The sequence below is a fragment of the Colletotrichum jinshuiense genome, chromosome 2 (genome assembly GCF_051148585.1).
Source record: "Colletotrichum jinshuiense chromosome 2, complete sequence".
NCBI classification, from domain to species: domain Eukaryota; kingdom Fungi; phylum Ascomycota; class Sordariomycetes; order Glomerellales; family Glomerellaceae; genus Colletotrichum; species Colletotrichum jinshuiense.
This window is the reverse complement of record NC_139309.1, coordinates 1,517,600-1,540,331: the sequence shown is the minus strand read 5'-3', so window position 1 is coordinate 1,540,331 and position 22,732 is coordinate 1,517,600. Positions and strand designations below refer to the sequence as shown.

General features: G+C 52.5%; 7 protein-coding genes across 7 annotated transcripts; 4 read left to right on the top strand and 3 right to left on the bottom strand.

Moving 5' to 3' along the window:
* Positions 1 to 2,499: 2,499 nt before the first annotated feature.
* EsH8_II_000418 (aquaporin-like protein) lies at positions 2,500 to 4,055 on the top strand (the record flags this gene model as incomplete). Its single annotated transcript, XM_083263716.1, has 2 exons — positions 2,500 to 3,820; positions 3,877 to 4,055. 2 exons carry the CDS (start codon positions 2,500 to 2,502, stop codon positions 4,053 to 4,055), a joined length of 1,500 nt encoding a protein of 499 aa, XP_083121038.1.
* Positions 4,056 to 4,364: 309 nt separating this feature from the next.
* On the bottom strand, positions 4,365 to 5,442 carry EsH8_II_000417 (HPP family-domain-containing protein; the record flags this gene model as incomplete). Its single annotated transcript, XM_083263715.1, has 2 exons — positions 4,365 to 4,967; positions 5,176 to 5,442. The coding sequence occupies 2 exons, from the start codon at positions 5,440 to 5,442 to the stop codon at positions 4,365 to 4,367; spliced, it is 870 nt and encodes a 289-aa protein (XP_083121037.1).
* A 3,001-nt stretch (positions 5,443 to 8,443) lies between these two features.
* On the top strand, positions 8,444 to 9,597 carry EsH8_II_000416 (uncharacterized protein; the record flags this gene model as incomplete). The annotated part of the gene is made up of 3 exons (XM_083263714.1): positions 8,444 to 8,458; positions 8,521 to 9,266; positions 9,321 to 9,597. 3 exons carry the CDS (start codon positions 8,444 to 8,446, stop codon positions 9,595 to 9,597), a joined length of 1,038 nt encoding a protein of 345 aa, XP_083121036.1.
* A 73-nt stretch (positions 9,598 to 9,670) lies between these two features.
* On the bottom strand, positions 9,671 to 12,290 carry EsH8_II_000415 (uncharacterized protein; the record flags this gene model as incomplete). Its single annotated transcript, XM_083263713.1, has 2 exons — positions 9,671 to 11,324; positions 11,383 to 12,290. 2 exons carry the CDS (start codon positions 12,288 to 12,290, stop codon positions 9,671 to 9,673), a joined length of 2,562 nt encoding a protein of 853 aa, XP_083121035.1.
* Positions 12,291 to 13,571: 1,281 nt separating this feature from the next.
* Positions 13,572 to 15,098, bottom strand: EsH8_II_000414 (uncharacterized protein; the record flags this gene model as incomplete). Its single annotated transcript, XM_083263712.1, has 2 exons — positions 13,572 to 14,825; positions 14,877 to 15,098. The coding sequence occupies 2 exons, from the start codon at positions 15,096 to 15,098 to the stop codon at positions 13,572 to 13,574; spliced, it is 1,476 nt and encodes a 491-aa protein (XP_083121034.1).
* An 831-nt stretch (positions 15,099 to 15,929) lies between these two features.
* On the top strand, positions 15,930 to 17,784 carry EsH8_II_000413 (cytochrome P450; the record flags this gene model as incomplete). Its single annotated transcript, XM_083263711.1, has 6 exons — positions 15,930 to 16,161; positions 16,224 to 16,420; positions 16,489 to 16,847; positions 16,902 to 17,027; positions 17,085 to 17,583; positions 17,659 to 17,784. 6 exons carry the CDS (start codon positions 15,930 to 15,932, stop codon positions 17,782 to 17,784), a joined length of 1,539 nt encoding a protein of 512 aa, XP_083121033.1.
* Positions 17,785 to 20,083: 2,299 nt separating this feature from the next.
* Positions 20,084 to 22,512, top strand: EsH8_II_000412 (M28 family metallopeptidase; the record flags this gene model as incomplete). The annotated part of the gene is made up of 6 exons (XM_083263710.1): positions 20,084 to 20,577; positions 20,635 to 20,840; positions 20,895 to 21,408; positions 21,464 to 21,785; positions 21,853 to 22,327; positions 22,379 to 22,512. The coding sequence occupies 6 exons, from the start codon at positions 20,084 to 20,086 to the stop codon at positions 22,510 to 22,512; spliced, it is 2,145 nt and encodes a 714-aa protein (XP_083121032.1).
* Positions 22,513 to 22,732: the final 220 nt, after the last annotated feature.

Sequence of the window (22,732 nt, the reverse complement as noted above, 5' to 3'; positions counted from 1 at the left end):
CATCAGGGGATTTCTCACAAAGATAGAGGAGGGTTGTTTTAACTCAGGAGGCTGTTACTGTCCATCCAACCACATGGCCGGTAGCACCAACCGCACCATTTCGAGAACTGCCAACTTGGAGTAACCGATACTTACTGAGAAGGTGGAATGCTCATGAGTCCCGTAAGATGATCGGCAGCCAGTTGGTACCATAAACCTGCCACCGGTGTGCCCGACCTGCTACAAACGGGGTTGGACGTCGTGGCATTGGTGGAGACTTAGCAACCATCTGCAGTAACTGGTTTGGGTTTGTATCACCGGGACAACTGTCGTGCAGGAAAAAGTGAAGGGATTCCCACATCTCATACAGATTGCCAACACAGCTCAAACTTTGTCCGATGATTCTATCACCGCTGCATGACTCCATCACGGTGTGCTACCTGTTGTCCCTTCAACCTGCTCCACGATGTGCCGAAAAGACTGGGGAAAGGGGGCTGGCGCCCGTCCTCCCCTTGGCACCAGCACGTCCAATCTTCCAAAGGCTGCATTGTCGATACCGCTATTACGGACATTAATGGACAGATGACAGCGTGGGGGGAGAAGGTGGAGTGGCACCTGGATGAAGGAGAGCACAGGAGTTGGTGTGAAGGGCATCGGAAGTCCGACACGGGCACTGCGTAATGCTGTACGTACTTGAATTTCGTAGTTCTCCCACAACGGGCAGGCAAATTTTCGGTTTCTGATCTCCCACATGGGTGCGCATTGAGCCAGGGTATCCGAGCTTTCCTGAGGTGAGATAAAGCACATGGAATGCCAGTCGAATCTTGCAGGGTCTGATGGATGTCCTGCCATCTAGGTCGACAAATGACCTAGTTTCCGTTATTACCCGCCCGCAGCGAAGAGAATTCAGCTTGAGAGACTAAATGCAAACGGAATGAAAATAGGAGATGAAATTTCTTGGGCTTGTTGCACGGGACAACGATTGAGCCTGGCATACCGTAATCTTCGTTGAGAAATTAACGCACAGCCGTTTAACAGAGTATCTTTGCAACATGATCCTAGCACGGGAGCTAACCAACTATACTACTTCATCATCCATCCATCTGAGTGGAAGAGAACGAAAAACGGATGGCGGCAGTGACAAGAAAGCCGGACGGAGTCACGCTCGAGAGGGTGGCGAACAGACCGCAGAGCCAAGACCCGTTCCAGGAACTGACTCCATCCAGTCTGCTTCTCATCCGAGCCACACCAACGGTTGTATTGACTCTGTTAAATCTCGTAAAAAAGTTCCCTTTCGAACAGTCTGAGCCAAGAGCAACATGTCACGCTTCTCTTTCGGGACCTTCCACAAAGTTGGTCGATCATCTGCACCAGGGATCAAATGCCACCCGGAAAGCCAAACTGGTGGTGGAGCATTGCGACGTTTCCAAACCCCAAGCGAAGAATATCCCTCCTCTTTGTCCGGTATCCACGATTTAACCCGGGCAACGGTTGTAGAACCGCCGCTACTTCCAGCTCGTGATTAATCTCATTCGGTAACACCAGGCAACGAAAATTGGATCCGACCCTCACTCATATCTGGAGATGTTAGTGGGTGTTCTGGAATGGCAACTAGCGTCTCCCGATCTTTATGGATCTCACAATTGGGCGGCATCGTGAAGCTGTCATACAAGGGTACTGCAGTCGACGTGTCAAAGTCGGCGCATTAGCGGCTTGGGTCTCCTGAGTTCAAACGACGATGATCCCAGCTCTGTGCCATTATTAACATTCGTTTTATCACTTCAAACCCCAACCACACAGACGCCGCAATGCCTCATTTGCCTCAAAATTGGGGCTCGTTTCACCCTGTCCCTTCAGTCCCTACGCACATGAGTTGATGTGATCCCATCAGGAGTAATCTGATTTTGACGTCACACACCCAGGATCTCGGCTCTGGTTGCCCCCCATATCCCTCGCTGTCGCCGGAGCATCCAGCAAGCCTGACCTGACAACCACGTTCGCGTGCATAAGATCAGCCCTGGGATGACCCATGAGAGCCGCACTCCGCCCTCCCCAGTCTGCCGACCACTCACATTTGTGAATTCGCTGACGCAGCCGGCTCCGAGGCTGGCAGAGGAGCAAAAGATTCGTTGTTCCCTGCAAAACCACCCACCCCATCATTGTCTATTCAGAAATCCCACATCCCCACCATCCTTGTCGAAACTAAATCGGTGGCTGATCAGACGAAAGAAATCAAGGCCTAACTAGCCGAAGATGCGGTGACGTCGAGGTAGAGAGGTTGGTTGGGCATACATTTGAGTTTGAAAAAAGGAGGTATAATATGTCTCCAGACACCTTCAGTACTTGAAGATGGTGCCCTCCATAACCCGACCCCATTGAATACTGCACAACAAAAGCATCATTACTCAACCATTTACATAGGCCAAGTTCACGACGGCCAACTTAACTATTCAAGTTCCCCCTCGGTCTATAATACTTCCCTCCTCGGCTCTGTGCTTGACACCCGAATTGGATCAAATCATGTCAGGCCAGCAAACCGGGAACTTGAAAGCGCCCGAGGGTGAAGCCTCTCCAGTATCTCCAGCAACAGCCGTCGACCCCCAAGGCTTCTCGGACGACGAGAACCCAATGCAATCCCCGAAATTTGTCTCACACCCTCAGCAACATTCGCGAGGAGGTTCACGATCAGCTCGTCGAAACAACATTACCCCCCGCCCTCAAGCAAGGGATTCTGTTGAGGACCCCTTGCCCTCCGGTCTCTCGTCCAAGTCCAACCGCCCTTTGCGAGACGGTGCTAGATTCAACGGGGATTACGACGAGGATTCCGACAACGACCGGTACTGGGGCGCGAACGACCGCCACCCAGACTACAACGGTGGACGCGCACCTCGCTCTCGTCCTCCGCGTGCCCATCTGAACCGGCCTCAGCCGTACTTTAGCTACGATCCTCAGACGGAGTCCAAGGATTACTACGAAGAGACTCGTTCTTACGAGCCTGGTGATTACGGTGGAAGACCCGCTTCCCGCAGAACCTACGACGAAGAGATGGCCGGCTACCCCCGCGGTGGTGTTGCGGTGCGGAGCACCAACGGTGACACCACTCGTATTGACTGGCACAATTTGACTCGAGAGGAGAGGGCCCAGGTCATGCGACTGCCCCTTACCCAATGGATGAACTCGGATCTGAAGAACCACTTCGTCGCCAGTCTTGGTGAGCTGGTTGGCACAACCATGTTCCTCTTCTTCGCCTTTGCCGGCACGGAAGTCGCCAATATCAAATCAGAAGCCAACAACTCCAGCAACCCATCGGATAGCAACTCCACCACCGGCGCCTCCACTGGCTTCAACACTGGTACCTTGCTTTACATCTCCATCATTTTCGGCTTTTCCCTCATGGTCAATGTTTGGGTCTTCTTCCGCATCAGCGGTGGTCTGTTCAACCCAGCTGTAACGCTTGGCATGTTGCTCGTTAAAGCGATCCCTCCGTCCCGTGCCGCCTGTCTGTTCGTCGCTCAGCTCCTTGGTGGTATGCTTGCTTCGGTGATAGTCAGGTTTCTGTTCCCAGAGAACTTCAACGTCCGTACAACACTTGGCGGTGGCGCTTCTCTAGTCCAAGGTGTCTTTATAGAGGCAATCCTGACGGCTGAGTTGGTCTTCACCATCTTCATGCTCGCAAAGGAGAAGCATAGAGCCACCTTCCTCGCACCAATTGGCATTGGTCTGACGCTATTCATCGCCGAGTTGGTTGGCGTCCAGTTTACCGGCGGCTCGCTCAACCCTGCACGAAGCTTTGGGCCCTGTGTCGTCACTGCAACCTTTGACCAAGAGCACTGGATCTATTGTAAGTTCACTTCCATCAAGTCAATAAGATCATAACGGAACGCTGATATTTCTCAGGGGTTGGCCCTTTTATTGGTACTTTGATTGCGGTCGTCTTCTACAAGTTCATCAAAACTTTGGAATATGAGATGGCAAACCCGGGTGCCGACGGTGATCCAGAGAATGATCCCACGCAGAACCCCGCGAAGTTGGCTGAACTGCGCATGTCGCGCACCAAGTCTGCCAAGCAAGGTTAAAAACAGACATATGATGACACACACGGACTACGGCAACATAATGACGGAGAATGGACGCATTTAATGACGATATTGACGGTAATGATTGCAATGTGTCATGGGAAATATGACCCAACAGATGACAACACGTCTCTTTCTATTTGATGACGAGGTAACAGAAGAACATACAGTTCAGTTTTACGATTTGGTTTTGGTTGGAACATGAAACAACGCTTATATAGATATGGGTCTTTGAAGAAACGATTTCTTTGATGAAATGGTAAATTTGGATGACCTTTATTTGGTAGATAGAACAATGAAGAAAGCGACTCAAAGTCGATTGCTCAACTCCTCCAAGAATACCTTCTCTTCGGGTGTGATAAACATATGCTCTGGCACTATTACTTCTCCAGACCTCATGATAAGCACAGATTCTTCCCTCACTGTTGACTCGCTCCTATTTCGTGCCTTGGCCACTTCCTCAGTGTCTCCCCCTTTATTTTCTACGTCGATTCGCCGACGTATCCACGGTACGCGGTGCAGCCGGACGTCCTCGGGCGTCCACCAATATTGCGGGAAGCGCCGTTGAATATTGTTAATGATTAATGCGGTGACAAGCATTATGACGCAGCCAAGCACCACAATGGGCACCAAAAACCATCCGAGATTGACGACTCCGTCATCGACGACTGCTAAAAGCGCCGTCGCTCCTGCGGGGGGGTGAACCGTTTTCGTGAGTGCCATAACGGTCGTCGCCAAGGCGCATGACAAGGCTCCTCCCAGCCAGCGTATAGATTGGAAGTGTGGGCTCAGCTGGAACAGCTTGCAGATCGCAACCCCCACCACTGCGGAAAGGAGCTGGCCGAGGACCGAGTTGCGTGGCTGAGAGAGGGGTGATTCGATAGAGTAAAACTCTAGCACTGCGGCTGCGCCCTGTGTCAAGACAGAGAAAACGAGTCAGCCGTTGGAAACGTTGCTGCCTGTGAGGTGCCGATTTGGTCGCGTTGTGTGCCGTCACATGAGATGCATGAAACGGTTGAGGGGATTGAAGTCCGAGCCAACCCCTTAACTCCCCGCAACAATTTCGGTGTACGAGAGGTGTGGGAAAGTTTCCAAGCTAACATGAGAAATTTTCACTTACGAAACTTCCCACTATAATGGGAGCGCCGTGTTCTTGGAATGACGGTATTTGGTGGGAGATGACGGCGACGACTGCGACACCGCAAAAAACGCCGATGCAGGCCCAGAATATGGCGACAAGGTTGCCGACGTGCTCGGGCTTAGTCTTCCGGTAGCCAAAAAAGTGAGAGATCGGATACGGGATATGTTTCCATGGCGAAGGCGGTACAAAGGGGTTGAGGAATCGATCAATGTCGAAGTTCCAACTCTTCGGGTTGCAGGGCAACATCGTAGATGGATCGTCGCGTGCCAAGTCCGGGGACAATCTGGGGGCTGGTGCCACTTATCGGCAGGGGGCGGGGAAAAATTGCCCTCTTGAGATGGCCGTATCTCTTCCCAAAACGCTCGGAAGTCGCCAATCGAACGCCAAAGGGCCCTCTTCTGGTCGAATTTGGTAAGTCTTCAAGCCAAAGAGGCTATGGGCTATAATATAACGCTTGCAAAAGAACAAGACCCAAGCCAGCGGCTAGCGATGGTATCGCATGAACCACTATACCCTTGGGAGAGACAAGAGATGGCCTGACAGCAGCATAGTCTTCACTCCATCCAATTCGAGCCTCAACTCGACCAGCCACAAGATCTGGGATCTCGCATCACCTTTAACAGCCTTTACTGCCGCGGAGATTCAACTTTAATGGCTACCGCCTGACTGCTTGTTCTCTTCTTGACTGGGGAGGGAGGCACGTCATATTTGGTAACAGAAATTCCCAAAAAGGCTTAGGTGCCGGGCCGGACGGGACACCACCGGGCGTAAATGGGCCTAAGAACGGCCAACAGGGTATTGCATAGCAAACTATTATATAACAGATGGCAAGGCGCCATCTGATGGCCATTTTGGGCCATTCAGATGAGCTTACATGTGTGATGCGGCCCTGGTGCGCCTGGGTTAGTCTCGGCCATGTCACGGCGTTCGTTCGGTTATGAGTCCGCGGGCGGTTGGAATTTTCACGTCTTCCTCGTCGCCGCTATCCAGTTGTCAAATTCCAGGCCTATGGAATGGTCACTTTCTGTCAACTCTCGGGAGATCGGCCACGCTATGGTTAAGAAATTCTCGAGAGAAGAATTCTCCGTTCCAATTCGGCTCTTTGCTGAGTCATGCCTGTGGTTCTCCAGCTTCGCCGAACCTCCGACTCGATGGGACCGCTATTCGGAAACATTTCCGGTGCGATTGACAGCCGGATGCCGCTTGCGACTCCACAAGTCATTCAATTTACAGACCCTTATGGCATGCTTGTGCCAAAACTTATTCGGATTAACGTAGCTATATCTTGTTCTCCTTTCTGTCTGATCATTAATTTTGCGACAGCGCGCGTGGATGGAAACCTTTCAAGATATTTACAGTTATTGATGCCCAATGACCAGTAAGCTTTGTGGCGCATTACTATGTATAGTATAGCACTGCCACCAAGTGCTACACGGTACACCCCCGTTGCACCAAAGTTATTGGCATTCAGGCGAAAAGACGTAGCAGACAAACTTGTTGGTTCTGTGCTCAACGATAAATCTATAGAGTTTGACCGCTTCACCACGACAATTGTTGTTGCAATCAAGGCGTATGAAGTACATTTTGGACGCTTTTTCAACAGGTCTTGCTACCAACCCCTTCGACTACGCTGTCACGCTCGATATAAGATGATGCACGATGCACGGCAGCGGCATCCATCCTCGGGCGCGCAACCTTTGCACAAGGAGGTCGCATTGACAGCAAAACACATGCACATTGACTTGCTGATGCCAGACTCCGAAGAGATAGTCCGCAACCTATGTAAAAAAAAAATTAAAAAAATTTATAATATCCTCGATTACCATTTCTTCCCATTAAGCCTTGGTTGAACCTTTGGTGCGTGATGCTGGTGTGAAGAGTAAACCCTGCAAACATTGCCTTAAATCCAGGAACTGTAGTCGCTTCTAAAATGCACACAGAATCAAGGTATGGGCATGCGCCAACTGCATATACGGATCCCGAAGGATTTTGAGCAGGATGGACTGGCTCTACAGTCGAGGTATACCAACGGGAGCCTACTTGATACCAATTGGTTGACTTTTTTATTTGTTTCAGTTCCGTGAAATTTCTGAGGCGTCATAACTAGCCGGCAATTTATATGCCACTATTCCTCAAGCAAGCTATCGTCCCTACGAGTCCTTGCACATGGGTTAACCAAAAATGACAATGATTAGTTAGGTTGTTGTAAAATACAAGTAGTAAGTCATTAGCATACTGCTTTCCAATGCGTTATACCATAACTTAAGCCCATAAACGCGGATACCTTTAATACCTCGTTCTTGTTTGGAATCTGTTTTTGTTGGATTACCCAGCCAGAATACGGGCAGGCGGTCAGGCCACGGGAAGCGGCAGCACTCGGGCCCGGAGATTCTACCTCCGGGCTGCCAACGGCGATATCTTCAACAGCTGCTGCTTCCGCTGGCTGCCTCTCTTTTCTTCCTTACACATCTACAGAATACAGTACCAGTTTTGCTCTTCGTTCGATTTACCACCCGTACGGGTATCCTGTGATATCAACAGTTTTCCTATCTTAAATGTTTTACACTGATTTAGTGTGATCACACGTCTAGGAACAATCGCCATGAAAATACAGCCGCGCAATTAATACCTTTTGCACTATGTCAGAATCAAGTGCTTCCATAGTTTCAACATGGGCTACAGGTTGTAGTGGAAAATGCCATCTTGGTTAAATTTGACTGGTCGCTTTCTATCAAGTTCCTTGGTACCTTACCCCACTCCGGATCATGATCCGGCAACTACGAACACCACGAACTACAGAATTAAAACAAATCGTAATGCGTTTTTTTGGCATCGGTCATAACTCAATCGCCGTAAGGCTTAGTTTATTTAGGACAGCCGTTACCTCGGCACCTTGTTTTGGCTAAGCCTGGCCAAGCGCACCAACGAGGGACATCAGCGCGTCATCGAACGCCTACTTGCAGATGCAGATCGGTCAGATAGTGACATACGTAATGATTCATGGGGCTTGATGGATTTCCATATAAACAATCGGCAGTGTGTGGACAAGTAGACTTACCAGTGCAGTGACAACGGAATGAAATCATTCCATAATCATCTGCCAATGAACTGCAAACGATTTCCGGTCGGCGTGAGATCTTTAGACTTATCACACTCACGGTCCCTGTTTTCAAAGTCTCAATCTCACATTCTTCCTACACAATTCCACAGATATCCTGCAAGAAGACTCATACACACCCCTCCAATAATGGATACAATCAAGGTAAGTGCAGTGTGATCCTATATCCCGTGTGAAATCGAGCCTAGTGTTGACCGGCGATCCAGAACACGATCGCAGAGAACTTTGGTGGTCCAGCTTCAAAGTTGGGAACCCACCAATTCAGTCTGGAAGAATGCCCCGATCAGACGGGCAAGGTCGCCGTCGTCACGGGCGGCAGCGAGGGTATCGGCTACGGCGTCACCTACACCCTGCTCAAGAACAACATTTCCAAAATCTACATCCTCTCCGTCTCCAAAGAAGTTGTCGACGGTGCCAAAGATGCGATTTCCAAAGAGCTCGGTGCCGAGAAGGCAGGTCGCACCAAATGGTTTGAGTGTGACATGGGGAACTGGAGTCGCGTCAAGGAGGTAGCCGAGGCTATCAAGAATGATACGGACCGCCTCGACATCCTGATCAACAATGCTGGCAGAGGCATCATGACGTACCAGCTGACAGATTACGGTGTTGACCGCCACATGGCCGTCAACCACATGGGCCATGTTGTGCTCACATCCCATCTGCTGCCGCTGATCAAGAAGACGGCGGAGGATGGTAACGTCGTGAGGATCGCGAACCAAGCCAGCAACGCGCATCAAGCGAGTCCAAGCGACACCAAGTTTGAGAGCTTGGAGGAGTTGAATCAGGACCTTGGCCCGAATGGACAGTACGGCAGAAGCAAGCTTGCGAGTATCCTGTATGCGCGGTACTTCAACCGGAAAGTAACACAAAACGGCCACCCCAACGTTCTGATGAACGCAACCCACCCTGGGTTTGTGAGCACGAAGATGAGCAAGCAGGAGATTTTTGAGCCGTAAGTCCGCTCGTGTGCCCTAAATACTAATAATACGTTTGCTGATTGTCGCAGGTATCCTCTTGGAGGCTACGCCATGGCCATTGGCATGGAGCCTTTCAAAAAGTCCCAGTGGGACGGCGCAGTGTCCATGGTCTATGCGGCCACTACCATCAAGGAATCCGGCCAATATATATGCCCCCCGGCAATTCCAGAGCCGGGAAGTAAATTGTCGCAGGACGATGCACTTGGAGATCAGCTCATGGAATTGACGCGCAAGATCATCACGGAGAAGACGAAGCGCGAGTCCACAGACCAGGGTTGCCCGATGGATGATTTGGTTCTGCACTAAATCATTCTGCACTTGCCTATCATGTCTCTATAAAATCCATATAATAGATTTAGCATTATTGATCAAATCAGACCTATTTGTGGAACAATGATCCCTCCTTTCGCCTCTGATTAACATCGCCTTCTAACCCAAAACCGCACCTGACCTCGCTCGGTGACCATAGAGTGCTGTCCTGAGGGTGTATCCCCCCCGGACCATCCAACGAGTTCACATCCCTTTGTTTCATCACACCGTAACCAAGCTTCAGTTCCTTCACATCCTCCGGCACGTCACCGCGGTCTCGGTTTGGGCCTTCCCAGCTCACCTTCTCCAACGCTGGTCCCCGAGTCGCCGCCACAATGCTCGAGAAGCGCGTGTTTCTCAGCACGCCGCCGTTTTCCCTTACCGCAAGCGCACCAGCCGCGACGCCCGACGCTGCGAGGAGTATCGCTATAACGTACACGATCCACAGGTCACGAGCGTGGTAGCTGTACAAGTTGGCCATCCGCGACCGCTCGCAGGGATACTCGTAGGCGGAATGATTGTTGGGCCCACCGCCTTCGAGCAACTGTCCCGTGTTCTCCTTAGTCTGGGCAGCCCAGACGACGGGGAGGAACTGAGGGGTAGAAAATATGGAGAGAATTAGGTCGTCATAGAACTCCTGAACCAAGTCCATGAGATTTGTGTGGGGGAAGTAGTTATTTCTAGGGTCGAGCAGCTTGGTCTGGATTGCTTCCGTGTTGACCATCGGGTTGGCAGACTGTTTGTCGACCTGCACAGTGCCGTTGATAAATTTCCGAAGCATAAAGCCCATCGAGTGATACGCAGCGATGCGACGGTATTTCTCGACATCCTGCGGTAGGATGTAGTTCTCTTTCGGAACCGCGGTCACGTTGTCCGCTGTTCCGTCATCGGCATCAAGCCCAGAGATGTAGGTTGTGTTGATAATCGGTGCCAGAAACTTGCGACTCTTCATGTAGGCAGATTGGGTTGTGTCTGTGTAATTGAATACGGCAGTATACTCTGTTTCGTAATGCTCGCAAGCAAAAATTGTAGGGATATAATTTGAGTCACCCTCTTCCGATGACGCTGGATGGTCATTATCGGCTGGTACAACGTGGCCAATCCAAATGACCGGTTCTGTCCGCAAGGCGCCCATGTGCTCTGGGTATGGCGGATCCATATTAGGAATACCCCCGATTCCAGCATCCTTCATCTGGGTTGTGGAATACTCCCCCCCGCTCGTGAAAGCGTAATAGGCAAAATTCCCTTCGGGGAGGAGGATATCGGTGCCAAAAGGCGGCTTGGCCTCGCCAGACTCCTGCGTCAGGTTTTTTGGTGTCGAACCGATACCTTTGGCCTGCTCCTGGCACTTGTAGCCCGGAGCTGTGAATTCGATCTCAAAGGTGCAGTTCCAGCCTTTGCCACAAACCTCCATGGAGGCGTTCTTCCGCGATACGACTTCTTGCAGAAACGCGCCGAGAGTTGCGGTTTGCTGGAAGTTGGGACTCGGTCCGGTGTAGTAGTCGAACCAGCCCGGCGGATCCTGGTCAGCGGGCTTTGTCGAGTTCCAAATGGATAACGGCATCTCGTAGAGGCCGTCTATCCTGACGGGTTCTCGCCATTCATTGGTATCCTCCCTTGCAAAGTTTAGGCTCCGGACGCCAGGACAAGTGTTGTTCTCCATGATGGTCTGGGGCTCCACAAGAAGAGTGTTCGCTGTCAGAATAACCACCAACGGGGAAAGCCTGGATGTCTGTGTAAGCAAACCATGACGGCGAAGAAAACTGCCATCAAATTACTCACCATATAAACAAAGCAAGGGCGGCCGCGGTTTTGGCGCCTTTGAGAAACTCCCAGTTTAGGAGCGCGATGAAGTTCTCCGTGGCGGCAAACATGGAGTCCAGCGCAGCAATACTCATGAATCTTGTCCTGACCGTCGTCCAAATGTGCTGCTGAAAGGCTGATACCACAGCGGCGCCCAAGCTCGCCTTCGCGGCGAAAGCGAGGATCGTCCCGTACCGCAACATACGCACCTGGTCATCGGCTGGCTTGCCGTCGAGGAAGTGATAAAAGACATGATGGCCGATGGCACAGGCGATGCCGACTATGAGGAAGAGGTACATGTTCCATGATGCGTGCCAGCTGCAGTGAGGTTTCCGCATGCGAAATGACTTTCTTCCTTCGTTGGGCAGTCCTAGATAGTTTGCTGCGACGTACTGAGGCGGCGAAGACAGCTGATGCTGCTGCTGTGCCCCAGGGGAAGGGGAGGAGTACCCATCATACGCCGAGTCCTGGACATTGTGAAGCAACGCAGCGCGGGCATCGTGGCGTTGGTCATTCCCATCGGCGGCTGCGTGGTCAGGCGACTCTCGGCCGCGAAACGTGGGATCGGCGCTGGAATGCGCCGATCCGCTAAGCGAGCTCAGGTCGATGCCATGCGCGTCCATCGGGCTGGTCGTCTTCTGCGTCACGTCCGTGACATGAACGGTGGGGCCAATCTTCTTCAACTCAGAGTCCGATGATAGCGACGAGAGTTCACGTGGGATGGAGGCTGAACGAGAACGTCCTCCCTGTGACGGAGAGGACACCATGGAGGTTGGTTCCATTGACGGAGGCACCGCTGCTGCGGGAGATGGTGAACCTGGGGAGGAGGAGCCGGAGGATGCGCTAGTTTGCTGGCGCGGGTGGAACTTGCCGGGCGGCAACGGCATGTGTTGGCAGGTTGGTCCGCTGGAATTCCACCCTTGACAGGGAACACAAATGTGCTGCTACCCGTAGGCAACAAAGATGCGTTACTCCACGTGGCTGGGGCTCGGATGGCTGTGTCTCTGGACTCTGCTTGATGCGCGATGGAATGCAAAATGTGGCCCAGAAACCCGGGCGGCGCCCGATGGTACGGACGTGGGTGTGGGATGGCTGGAGTTGTCGATGCTTCGTTCGGCGGGCCCGATCCCCTCGATTTCACCCTTAGAATCAATCCGTCTTGGCGTGTCGTCCGAAGTCCAGCGGAGGGCCGGCGGGTTCTCTCCTCCGTATCCGTTCTACCGGTGTCGAAGCTTCGATCGGCGCGTGGACGATGGGCACATTTCCAGGTTTTTTCCTGCAAGACAAAGCTGGCATGCTCCATCCTGGTTTTTTAAGGGACTAGTGGAGCATTATGTACGAAGGGTACGCATGTTCGAAATTTCATCCAACCCTTGTCAGCCAGCCCCTCTTCCCTGCTCTGTTGGTAGCAGAATCATCCCCTTTCGTCGCTGACCATGTAATCTAAGACAGGTAATCAAAACGTGGCAGCATGGGCATAGACGCCCCTTAGGCAAGTGTTTGCTTGTTGGTGTCGTCGCCCTCTCCTCGTTGTTACAGCCAATCGCATGTCGGCGTTGGAGACGCTGAAAACAGCCCACGTACGGACCTACCGGTGCTTACGTACATATAGAAAATGGAAAGGTACGGCTTTGCGGCTGGTGAGCCACGAAAGGGGCCCCATCCTGCGGTGAAGGAGTCTGGTCCAAAAACCATATTTGTCACATTGGCCCCTATCTCTTTTAGGTAACTGACCTGAGCTGTTGGACTTAAGCGAGCCTGAGTCGAGGACTGAGTAGGTATCTGAGCAAGACCCACTTTATAAATACACGGAAATAGTAGGCCTGATCAGGGTTGAGCTATAGGTAATATATTCTATTAACCTGCCTGAGATGTTCAGCGAGGCCTTACACAAGCTCGCCCTGTTACGAAGAATCTCTCTCTCTTCTAGCCCGGCTTTATTTCCTGTTCTTCTATATGCAAGTCTGGCCTTCTCTACTTCAAGATAGGCCTTGAATTTCTCTTCTTCCCTTCTCTTTTTGACTCACAGAATGTAGAGTACCGACCTTTATCTTCCGACCTATCCTTGAAAGGCCTAAACCCGTGCTCGCTCAATAAACAGTCGTTAAATTCGATGTCGTTGATCTTCTACATTGCTCAGTCGATATTGGGGACAGCTCCCGGATCCCTCAGGCAGAGCCGTAGCCAGAACCGCTCTCTAAAGTCTGTGCAATCTTCGCCCACAGCCCCTTGCGCAGCGTGCCCCCCCACCAAATGTTGCCGTCGCCGTCTCTGCCTGCCACGATGCTAGCATTTCGGGGGCTCAGCCCCCTGGCAATGCTATCGCCCAAGATACAAGATGGCTTCCCAATTCGACCAACACGGGCATTCGAGACGGCGCCCTTCTTGATCACCGCTGCCGAGAAGTCAGCCTCGAAGAACTTCGCCTTTGACCAGTTCGAAACCGTAATCATCTGCATGCCCGCATCGCCATACAAGGCAAACCCCAGAGACTTCTGGGTGGCAATTCGCGCTTCGATCTGCTCGCGACTGCCTTGGACAAACAATGACTTGCGGACCGCCCAGGCCGTGTAGCTGAGCGGATTAGTGAGAATGTCTTTTGCCGACAGAATCACCATGACCATGGAAATAGCATTCCCCATGTAGGCTTTGTCCGCAGGTAAATGGTCGTTGCTTAGGGCTGAGCGCATCCCAAAGGCATTGCCGATGACGATGGTCTGCTTCGACGTGCTGGGTAGGTGCTGGATGAACAAGCGGCTAATGTAAGCGGACAGAACGTCGGCCTCGCTGGCAAAGACAGTGTCATTGCCAGTGTTCTGGGCTGCAAGCTCCTGATTCACCGACAACTTCAGCTTTTTAACGTGTGCGGCGGGCATGCAGACCAGTCTCGTTTCTTCTTGGCGGTAGAGTATGATCTCCCAGACTTGACGTAAAACAAACCATGCCATCTGCCATTTGGACAGGAGTTTGTCGACTAGCACGTTTTCCTCTGTGGACTTCGTCCCGAGATCTGCCAAGGGGTCTTTGTCAAAGCCATGGAACGGCTTGATGTCTTCCTCGCGCCCGTCTAGCATCGCTGTCCATGCCGCAAGTAATTCCTGCCGTCCCATTGCGTCGAACAGGGTATGTATCCAGTTGAGGGACACGAGGGTGGCGTTGTTGAACGATACAACATGCAGACCAAGCTGCGGTATGTCGCGGGAGATGTAGTCATCCAGGCTCGTTGGCCCACCAGGGATGTGCGTAAACTCCAAGAACTCGGTTGGGTCTCCGACGATGGCTGGCTTAGAGCTGGGTTTGGGTAGTCTTGAAGCCAGAGGGTGCTCCTCAATGTTGATGTCGTACTTGGAATGAGAATACGCGACGGCTGGCCTCTTTGGCCCATACTCAGCGGGTATGTGATACTCTAGCCTTTTATCTACCTGAAAGGGTTCAGCAACCGGAACGAGCTTCAGCTGGCAATAGCAACATACATTGAGTCTCAAGCGTGCTCCCAGCTTACGCCAACCATCGCGTTCAAGGAGTTTCTCCAACGAAGACCGTAGTTTTTCTGGGTGAAGAACGTCATCAAAGCGCATCATGAACAACATGACCAATTTCCGATTGATGAAATTGTCATCGATGACATTTAACGCGACAATCGTGTCCGTAGGGACAACAGGCGGTGCTGGCGGGCTGCTGAAGAACGAAAACATGGTCAACAATACACTCAAATCGTGTCGAAGCTGGAACCAGGACGGGATTTTGGCAGCTCACGTCTTTGTTTTTCCTTCTTTAATATTTGACCCCGTTACTACCTGTGCCACACCGCTTGAGGGCAGATCAACAGTTGTTGGATAATTGGAACCCCATCCCTGCTGTCTTGGCACCTGCGACTAACCCTTGTGTTTGTCCTCCGCATTCCATTGTCTTTTGGCCCGGGTATATCATTGTTTGCAAGCCCGACTGAAATCTGAATCGTGAATGCGAGATACCCTGCCTATTCAATGATTACCTGTCGTATTGTATGATCGAAACATCGAGCATCGCACCCTGAATCTTAATCCCCACCAAGACTAAACACTCCACTGTGGGAGCTAGTAGGAGCGCTCAGGCCACAGCAACACAACCTATAATATGGGGGGGCATATAGGCTGCTCTGCCAATTGCCAGTCATGTAGGACGGCTGTTTGGCTTGTAACTGTTTATATGTTGCACAAGCTCGATCCACAAATCGCGTGATCATTGTTATCGACCACCAATCATCACCCGCTAGCTGACCGCCAAACCTACTGCAAACATCAGAGCAGTCATGGCAGTCACAAGCTCGGCTTACTATGTATTTAGGGCCTATCCCGCGAAGGGGATCGTAATCCCATCTGTGAAAGTCTAGGGGGGCATTCCCCACGTGCGGAGTAGAATCCAAGAGGCAAAAAAAACCCAACTGTCGGATTGGAATCCATCAGACGAACAACTGCCTCCTCGACGTAGACACATCGTTCAACCTCTCAAAAACCAAGGAGCCGCGACAGCACGGGTATCCAGAAATGGCGCATAGGAATGACAGCTTCGCGGCGTTTGATAGCCTGCCTATTTCTCCGTCGACACTTGCGGTGTCGCTGTCGTCAATCTTACTGTTAGCTTGGTATATCCAATCTTGGTACCGACTCCGACATATTCCCGGTCCATTCTTCAACTCAATCTCAATAATTCCAATGAACTGGATGACCGTGGGAGGAAAGTTAAGTTTCAGGTTGAAAGATCTGGGGGATATTTATGGTAATGTCCGATGATATTGTGCCACGAGTTTGTTTGTAGATGGCTCATTATGGCTGCAACAGGCCCCCTGGTCCGGGTTGGTCCGAATGAGGTCTTATTCGGCGACGCGGATAGCTATCGGAAAATATCAGCGGTCCGGTCGGATTTCACAAAGGGTCCGTGGTACGCGCTTTCCAAGGTGGTGCCGGACCAAGACAGCCTGTTCTCGATGAGAGATGACGAAAAGCGGAAGGAGTTGAAGGCCAAATTGAGCCCAGGCGTTCGTCGGCCCCAGTACCCCATCACACCGGCGCACCATGGCGCAGAGTAGACTGACCATGTCCGCAGTATGCCGGACGGGAAAACGGCGGCTTTGAGCCCGCCGTGGACAAGATCGTTGCGCAGTTCATCAGAGTCGTCGAGTCCAAGTACATATCAACGCCAGGCGAATTCCGGCCCATAGAGTTCTCTCATAAATCGCAGTATTTTGCACTGGATGTTGTCAGCGAGCTCTCATTCGGAGAGGCTCTGGGGTTTCTGGTCAACGATGAGGATCTTTTTGGTTACGTCGAGACAAACGACCAAATGTTCCCGATCCTGGCAGTCCTGCTTAACATGCCTTGGATAGGCATCATGATGCAGCGGTGGCCTTTGAACAAGCTGCTGCCGTTTGAGAGCGACAAATTTGGCTTTGGGAAGCTAATGGGGTGAGGCGGATGCTATCTCTCTGTGAAGGCGGACTAAGAGCTAACGTGTCGCAGAACGGCCAGGAGCCTAGCAGACAAGAGGTTGGCTGCCAGAGATGGAGAAGAAACCAACATGGTTCAGATGCACCTTCGCAATGGACTCACTTACAAAGAGCTTCTAGCTGAGATATTTCTTGAGCTGTACGTCCATGATTGCATTTGTCACTTTCTCTACACCGGCTAAAAGGCTTGGTTCAGAATCGCAGGCTCTGATTCTACGGCGACGGCGATTCGCATGACCATGCTCTGTCTTCTCAACACGCCCGCGGCCCTCGCCACTCTGCGAGGCGAAATCAGCTCGGGGATCGCACAAGGGCATGTCAGCTCTCCGATCCGCGATTCGGAGGCTCGCCAACTCCCATATCTTCAAGCCGTGATTAAAGAAGGACTGCGTATGTACCCGCCGTCCACGGGCCTCAACTATAAACAGGTGGCCAAGGGCGGGGCGGAGCTTTGCGGACGCTTTCTGCCCGAGGGAACACAACTGGGCGTCAATATCCAACAGTTGATGCGATCGAAGGAAACATTTGGCGCAGATGCAGACGTTTTCAGGCCGGAGCGCTGGCTGGAAGCCGCCGCCGACGAAAACCGATTACGAGAAATGGGTGGGGTAGTTGACCTCGCATTCGGACATGGGCGATTTCAGTGTCTCGGAAAGTCGATCGCAGCCATGGAGCTGAACAAGATTTTTGTTGAGGTGAGTGGACGTAACTCCACCTCGGGGCCGCCTCGAGCTGCGCAGGTAGACAAGGCTAACCGCATTCTCCCGAAGATGCTACGAAGGTTTGACTTTGCGGTGGTGACTCCACAAGAGCCGCTCAAGCTCTACGACGCTGCATTTTGGGTCACGACCGACTTCTGGTTGCGAGTGACGCGGAGATCGAATGCACCCGCATAATTGGGTGGTCGCCTACATCAATGCCGACTGCCGCTGAAGTCGCCGCTGGACGTGGTAACTTGCCTTGGGGAATATGAAATAATGACTCTTTTCCCTTAATTCATTTTTTCTTTTCTTTTTCCAGATGAATGGTTGGGCCTTGCGTCCAAAAGTCAGCGACGATGCCATCGTACCCATGTTCAAAAGGACAATCTCGTTGCCCACTGTGCAGAGGCCTAGCATCTCAGTAGGGATAATTGAATATTGTTGGCCAGCTTTGCTGCTTTTATACATGCAATAAAATCACAATATTAGGCGCTTGTTGTAGTGCCAGCCAAGATGACCGACGGAGAAAAAAGGTCACTGCAACGTATCTGACAAAGGAAAAAGCAAAAAGAAGCAAAAAAGAAGTGATTGTGTCAATCGCTGACGGGAATTGAGCCCGACGTGGGGGTCGAACCCACAACCTTGAGATTAAGAGTCTCACGCTCTACCGATTGAGCTAGCCGGGCAGATGATACATCTGCCTTGAATGTTGAGATGGACACCAGTCAGGCGCATTATAAAGGTGTGCGGTCAAAAAAAAAATTTCTCGTCCAGTTGTGGGTGGGATCCTCTCCAAACTCCACTAGTCGCATGGTCAGGTGCTGGCTGCTTGGGCTGGAGTCGTCGGGGTGGACCCCGCCACTTCCCATGGGGATTGCCGGCTGTCTCCGGGGGTCCTGACCCGCCCTGACGGCGACGGGAAGACCCCGCTGGAGCTCATTGTCCTCCGTGGTTGAGTCTAGTACTCACCGGTTTCTCCGGGCCCGCGAGGCTCGTAAACTGAAAGGCAATCTAGGTAGTCTCCCATCTGCCGTACTGAAAATCGATTCCAGAATCGCAATGCTCCGCCATTCCTACCAAATCATTAAAGGGTGGTTGGTAGGCAGGACGCGCAGCGAGTGACGCGCTACAGAGGCCCCTGCAGTAGGTACGGCAGGCATGCAGCACCGGGCTTAGTAGCGCAGTGTAAAACTCGATCGACGGGCTCTACTTGGGGATGCACTTATATACGAATGTCGGCCTTATGACTTATTTGATTCATTTTGTAGCCAGGTACCTAGATAGCCGGAGAAAATGCCGATTGTTACAGTATCATCGACCCTCATCGTCGGCACGGAGATTTGTAGACAAAACCGAAGCATCCGGCGCTCTTATCATTGACTTGACTAGCCAGGCGGCCGCGAGATGGGTTTGCACAAACCCCGCACCGCATTTGAGCAATCATTGATGAGAAGCTTGGCAATGTAACATGCTTAGATAGTTATCGGTGACCAGATTCTACCGGCTGACTTTTTGCGCCTTTTGCATGGTGAGATGGCTCTGCCCCCTCTTCTGTGCATGCCTTAATTGTACCTACCTAGCTGGGGGAACTGCACTTGAGCTGATGGTTCGTCCGACCTCAATAGGGTTACCCCCGCCATCCAAAACTACATAACGTCAGACAGCATTTGACAGGCTGTGCAAGGGGTACAAAAAAAAAGTCCCTCGCCGAAGATTCGTCATCTGAGTAAATAGAATGCGAACGCCCATGGTGGCATGCAGTGAATCCTTCCAGGCAAACATGAGACCGCACCGCGGGGTCGGCTTCGGGGTCGGCTTGGTGCCTTCCATGGGGAGCGGGGGGAGCTCCCAGTGCGGGGCTTCGAAGACGACTGTCGTTGCCATCCCCCACGCCATGTGTACAACTCACCAATATGCCATCAGCTCACCCGCCCATGATGAGCGAAGCTACCCCGCCAGATTTTCTTGGCGTATTGTGCTCTCTAGCACCGACAAGGCAGGTCGCTCACGTTCCATGCAGCTAAGCTCGTCGTTCCACGCCGTATGACCGCGTGTCAGCAAATCCGGCGGGCTGGGGGAGAGGCCCGGCGAGTTCCAGAAACTTGCTAGCTTCCCCAGAGTGCCGAGCTCTTGGGGCGGGATGACGAATTATGGTTCTTTTGTTTCCTCAGAGCGGCTCGGCCTGCAGGTTGACAGTGGCACCTGGGCAATCCAAGGAAGCGGAGCAATTGCGGAAAGCTCTTATGCAATGGCATCACCGGTCTTACCGAACGTTCGTGGCGCCCAGTCCCCATTCGACGGACAGCCAGGCTGGGCCATGACGATCAACATGCGTGATCTCACTGTCTGCGGTCGCTGCAGGCGAGAACTATAATACCAGGTGCGGCTGCTCGCTCACCGCCTCTGCTCACCTTTCAGAGCGACTGCACCAGCCATTCTTCAGTTTGGAACGGCCATTGAGTGAAATTCCCTAGGCCAGCTTGAACCTGTCATCATGCGCGGTCAGCTCTCCCTCGTCCTGACCTACGCGGCCCTCGCCTCGGCTTGCCAGCGAGACTTCCTCCTCGAACGGCGACACACCCATCGCAAGCCGATCACCAAGCGCGCCGATGACCAGTGGCCTCCTGTGCTGACAGAGGAAGAAACTATCCTAGTCAACTCCTTTGACAACGTCACCATTGACGAGTGGTCCGACTACTACGGTCACCAGGTCAAGCTCGCTGGCCTCGGCAAGGAAGCCGCGCAGTGGACGGCGGATCAATGGAACAAGAACGGCTTCGAGTCGCATCTGAGCGAGTACCACGTGTACCTGAGCTACCCCGTACATGCGTTGTTGGAAATCACCTACGCCAATGGCACAACGAACGACGTAAGACTGGATGAGGATGTCCTGGAGGAGGACGATGTGACGGGAAGAGGGGATAACCAGCCTACATTTCACGGTTACTCTGCCTCTGGCAACGTGACTGGAGAATATGTCTACGTCGGGTCCGTCTTGCCCATGCAATCGCCTGTGGGACGCTTCATGCTAACATATTCGTAAAGACGCGGTTCGCAAGCGGATTTCAATCGCTTGGTGGAACTTGGTGTCGAGCTCGAAGGCAAGATCGCCTTGGCCAGGTACGGCGGACTGTTCCGAGGTTTGAAGGTGAAGAATGCGCAAGACCACGGCATGATTGGTGTTGTCATTTTCACCGACCCAGGTGATGACGGAAACCAGACCGTGGCAAACGGCTACGAAGCCTACCCTCGTACGTCTTTGCTACTTCATGCGCCCAAACTCGTTGCTAATCGCGAATCTGCAGACGGCCCGGCCAGAAACCCCAGCTCGGTCCAAAAGGGCTCTGTTTTGTTCCTTTCCACGCACCCCGGCGACCCTACCACCCCAGGCTACCCGTCTCACGAGGGCGTCCCCCGAGCGGACATCTCACCTGTTACCCCCAAGATCCCCTCCATCCCAATCTCATATGCGTCTGTCGAGCCCCTGCTGCAGGCCCTAGATGGATTCGGCATATCGGCAGAGGAAGTGAACAGGACGGTTTGGGCGGGCAAGCTCAACGCCAACTACAGCACTGGCCCTGCCCCCGGCGTCACTTTGCACCTGGACAACTTGAGCGAGGGCAAGATCACGCCAATCTGGAACGTCATTGGTTGGATCAACGGCACCAACGCGGACGAGACCATTGTCATTGGCAACCACCGTGACGCCTGGATGATTGGAGGCAACGGCGACCCCAACTCTGGCTCCGCCATTCTTGTCGAGTTCACCAAGGCCGTCAATGTCCTCGTCTCAAAGGGCTGGAAACCAAGAAGAAACATGTGAGTCTGCAGCCGCTTCCGATCTGTACTGGTCAGGCACTAAATCAAGTTTCAGTGTGCTTGGTTCCTGGGATGCAGAAGAATACGGCCTCGTTGGCAGCACGGAATGGGTCGAAGACCACACTAACTGGCTTACTGAGACGGCCGTGGCTTACCTCAACATCGACGTTGCGGTCTCCGGACCTAGACCTAGTCTCGCCACCACGCCCGAGCTGCAGACCATTGGTACCGAGATCTTCAAAAAGATCATCTTCCCCAACTTTGGCGGGTTCAATATTAGTCTTTATGATGCCTGGGAAGAGGCCTCTGGCGGCATCGTCGAGCCTCTCGGCAGCGGCAGCGATTACACCGGTTTCCTGCACCGTGGTATTAGCTCGGTAAGTAGAGTACATGGCTGAAAGGTCTTGGAGTGAAGAAACCTACCAGGAGCTAACTTGTTCAAAGCTCGATGTCGGTTCCAATAATGGCGCCACCGACCCCATTTGGCACTACCACAGCAACTATGACACCTACCACTGGATGGCCAACTTCGGCGACCCTGGCTTCCATGTGCACGCTGCTATTGGCCAGTACCTTGCCCTCCTTGCCTTCCATCTGGCCGACGACGAGGTTCTGCCCATTGACCTGCCCAACTACGCGTCCGAGCTGCGTGCGTACCTCGAGGACCTCACCGAATATGCCGAGTCGGAGGGCGCGGAGATTGACCTCTCCGAGCTGTCCGACGCCATCGATGTCTTCGCGACGCGCGCCGACGAGGTCAAGGCCTTGGAGCAGCTTGCTGTCACCACCAACGACACGGACCTGATCACGGTCGTCAACCACAAGTACCGCGACTTTCAAAGGGGCTTCATTAGCCAGGGCGGTCTCCCCAATCGGGAGTTCTACAAGCACGTCATCACCGCCCCTGGCTTGGACACAGGTAAGCAATCCCATCAATTCCGAGAGAGCGGTCGCTGACAAGATATACCAGGCTATGCCGCTGTTTTGTTCCCGGGTATTGCGGAAGGCATTCAGTACAGCGAAGGCAACCTGACCGTGGCCGAGGAGTGGGTGTCCAAGACGGCACGCGGCATCCTTCGGGCGGCCGACATCATCAAGACTTGAATTCCTATATGACAAGGTTCCCCCTCTTTTTCTTCATTGGGCGAGTTTAGAGGAGTTGGGCGCATGTGGTGGTTTGAGGCGGAAAACGGCACGAGGAAGGCATGCCCCGCCCGGTAATAAACCTCGATATCGACGACTCATGTAGGTGTCGGGGTGAAGAGGCGCAGAGCTAACTTATGATACCCTCATTTCGAAGTAGTCGCTTAATTAGCTATATTAA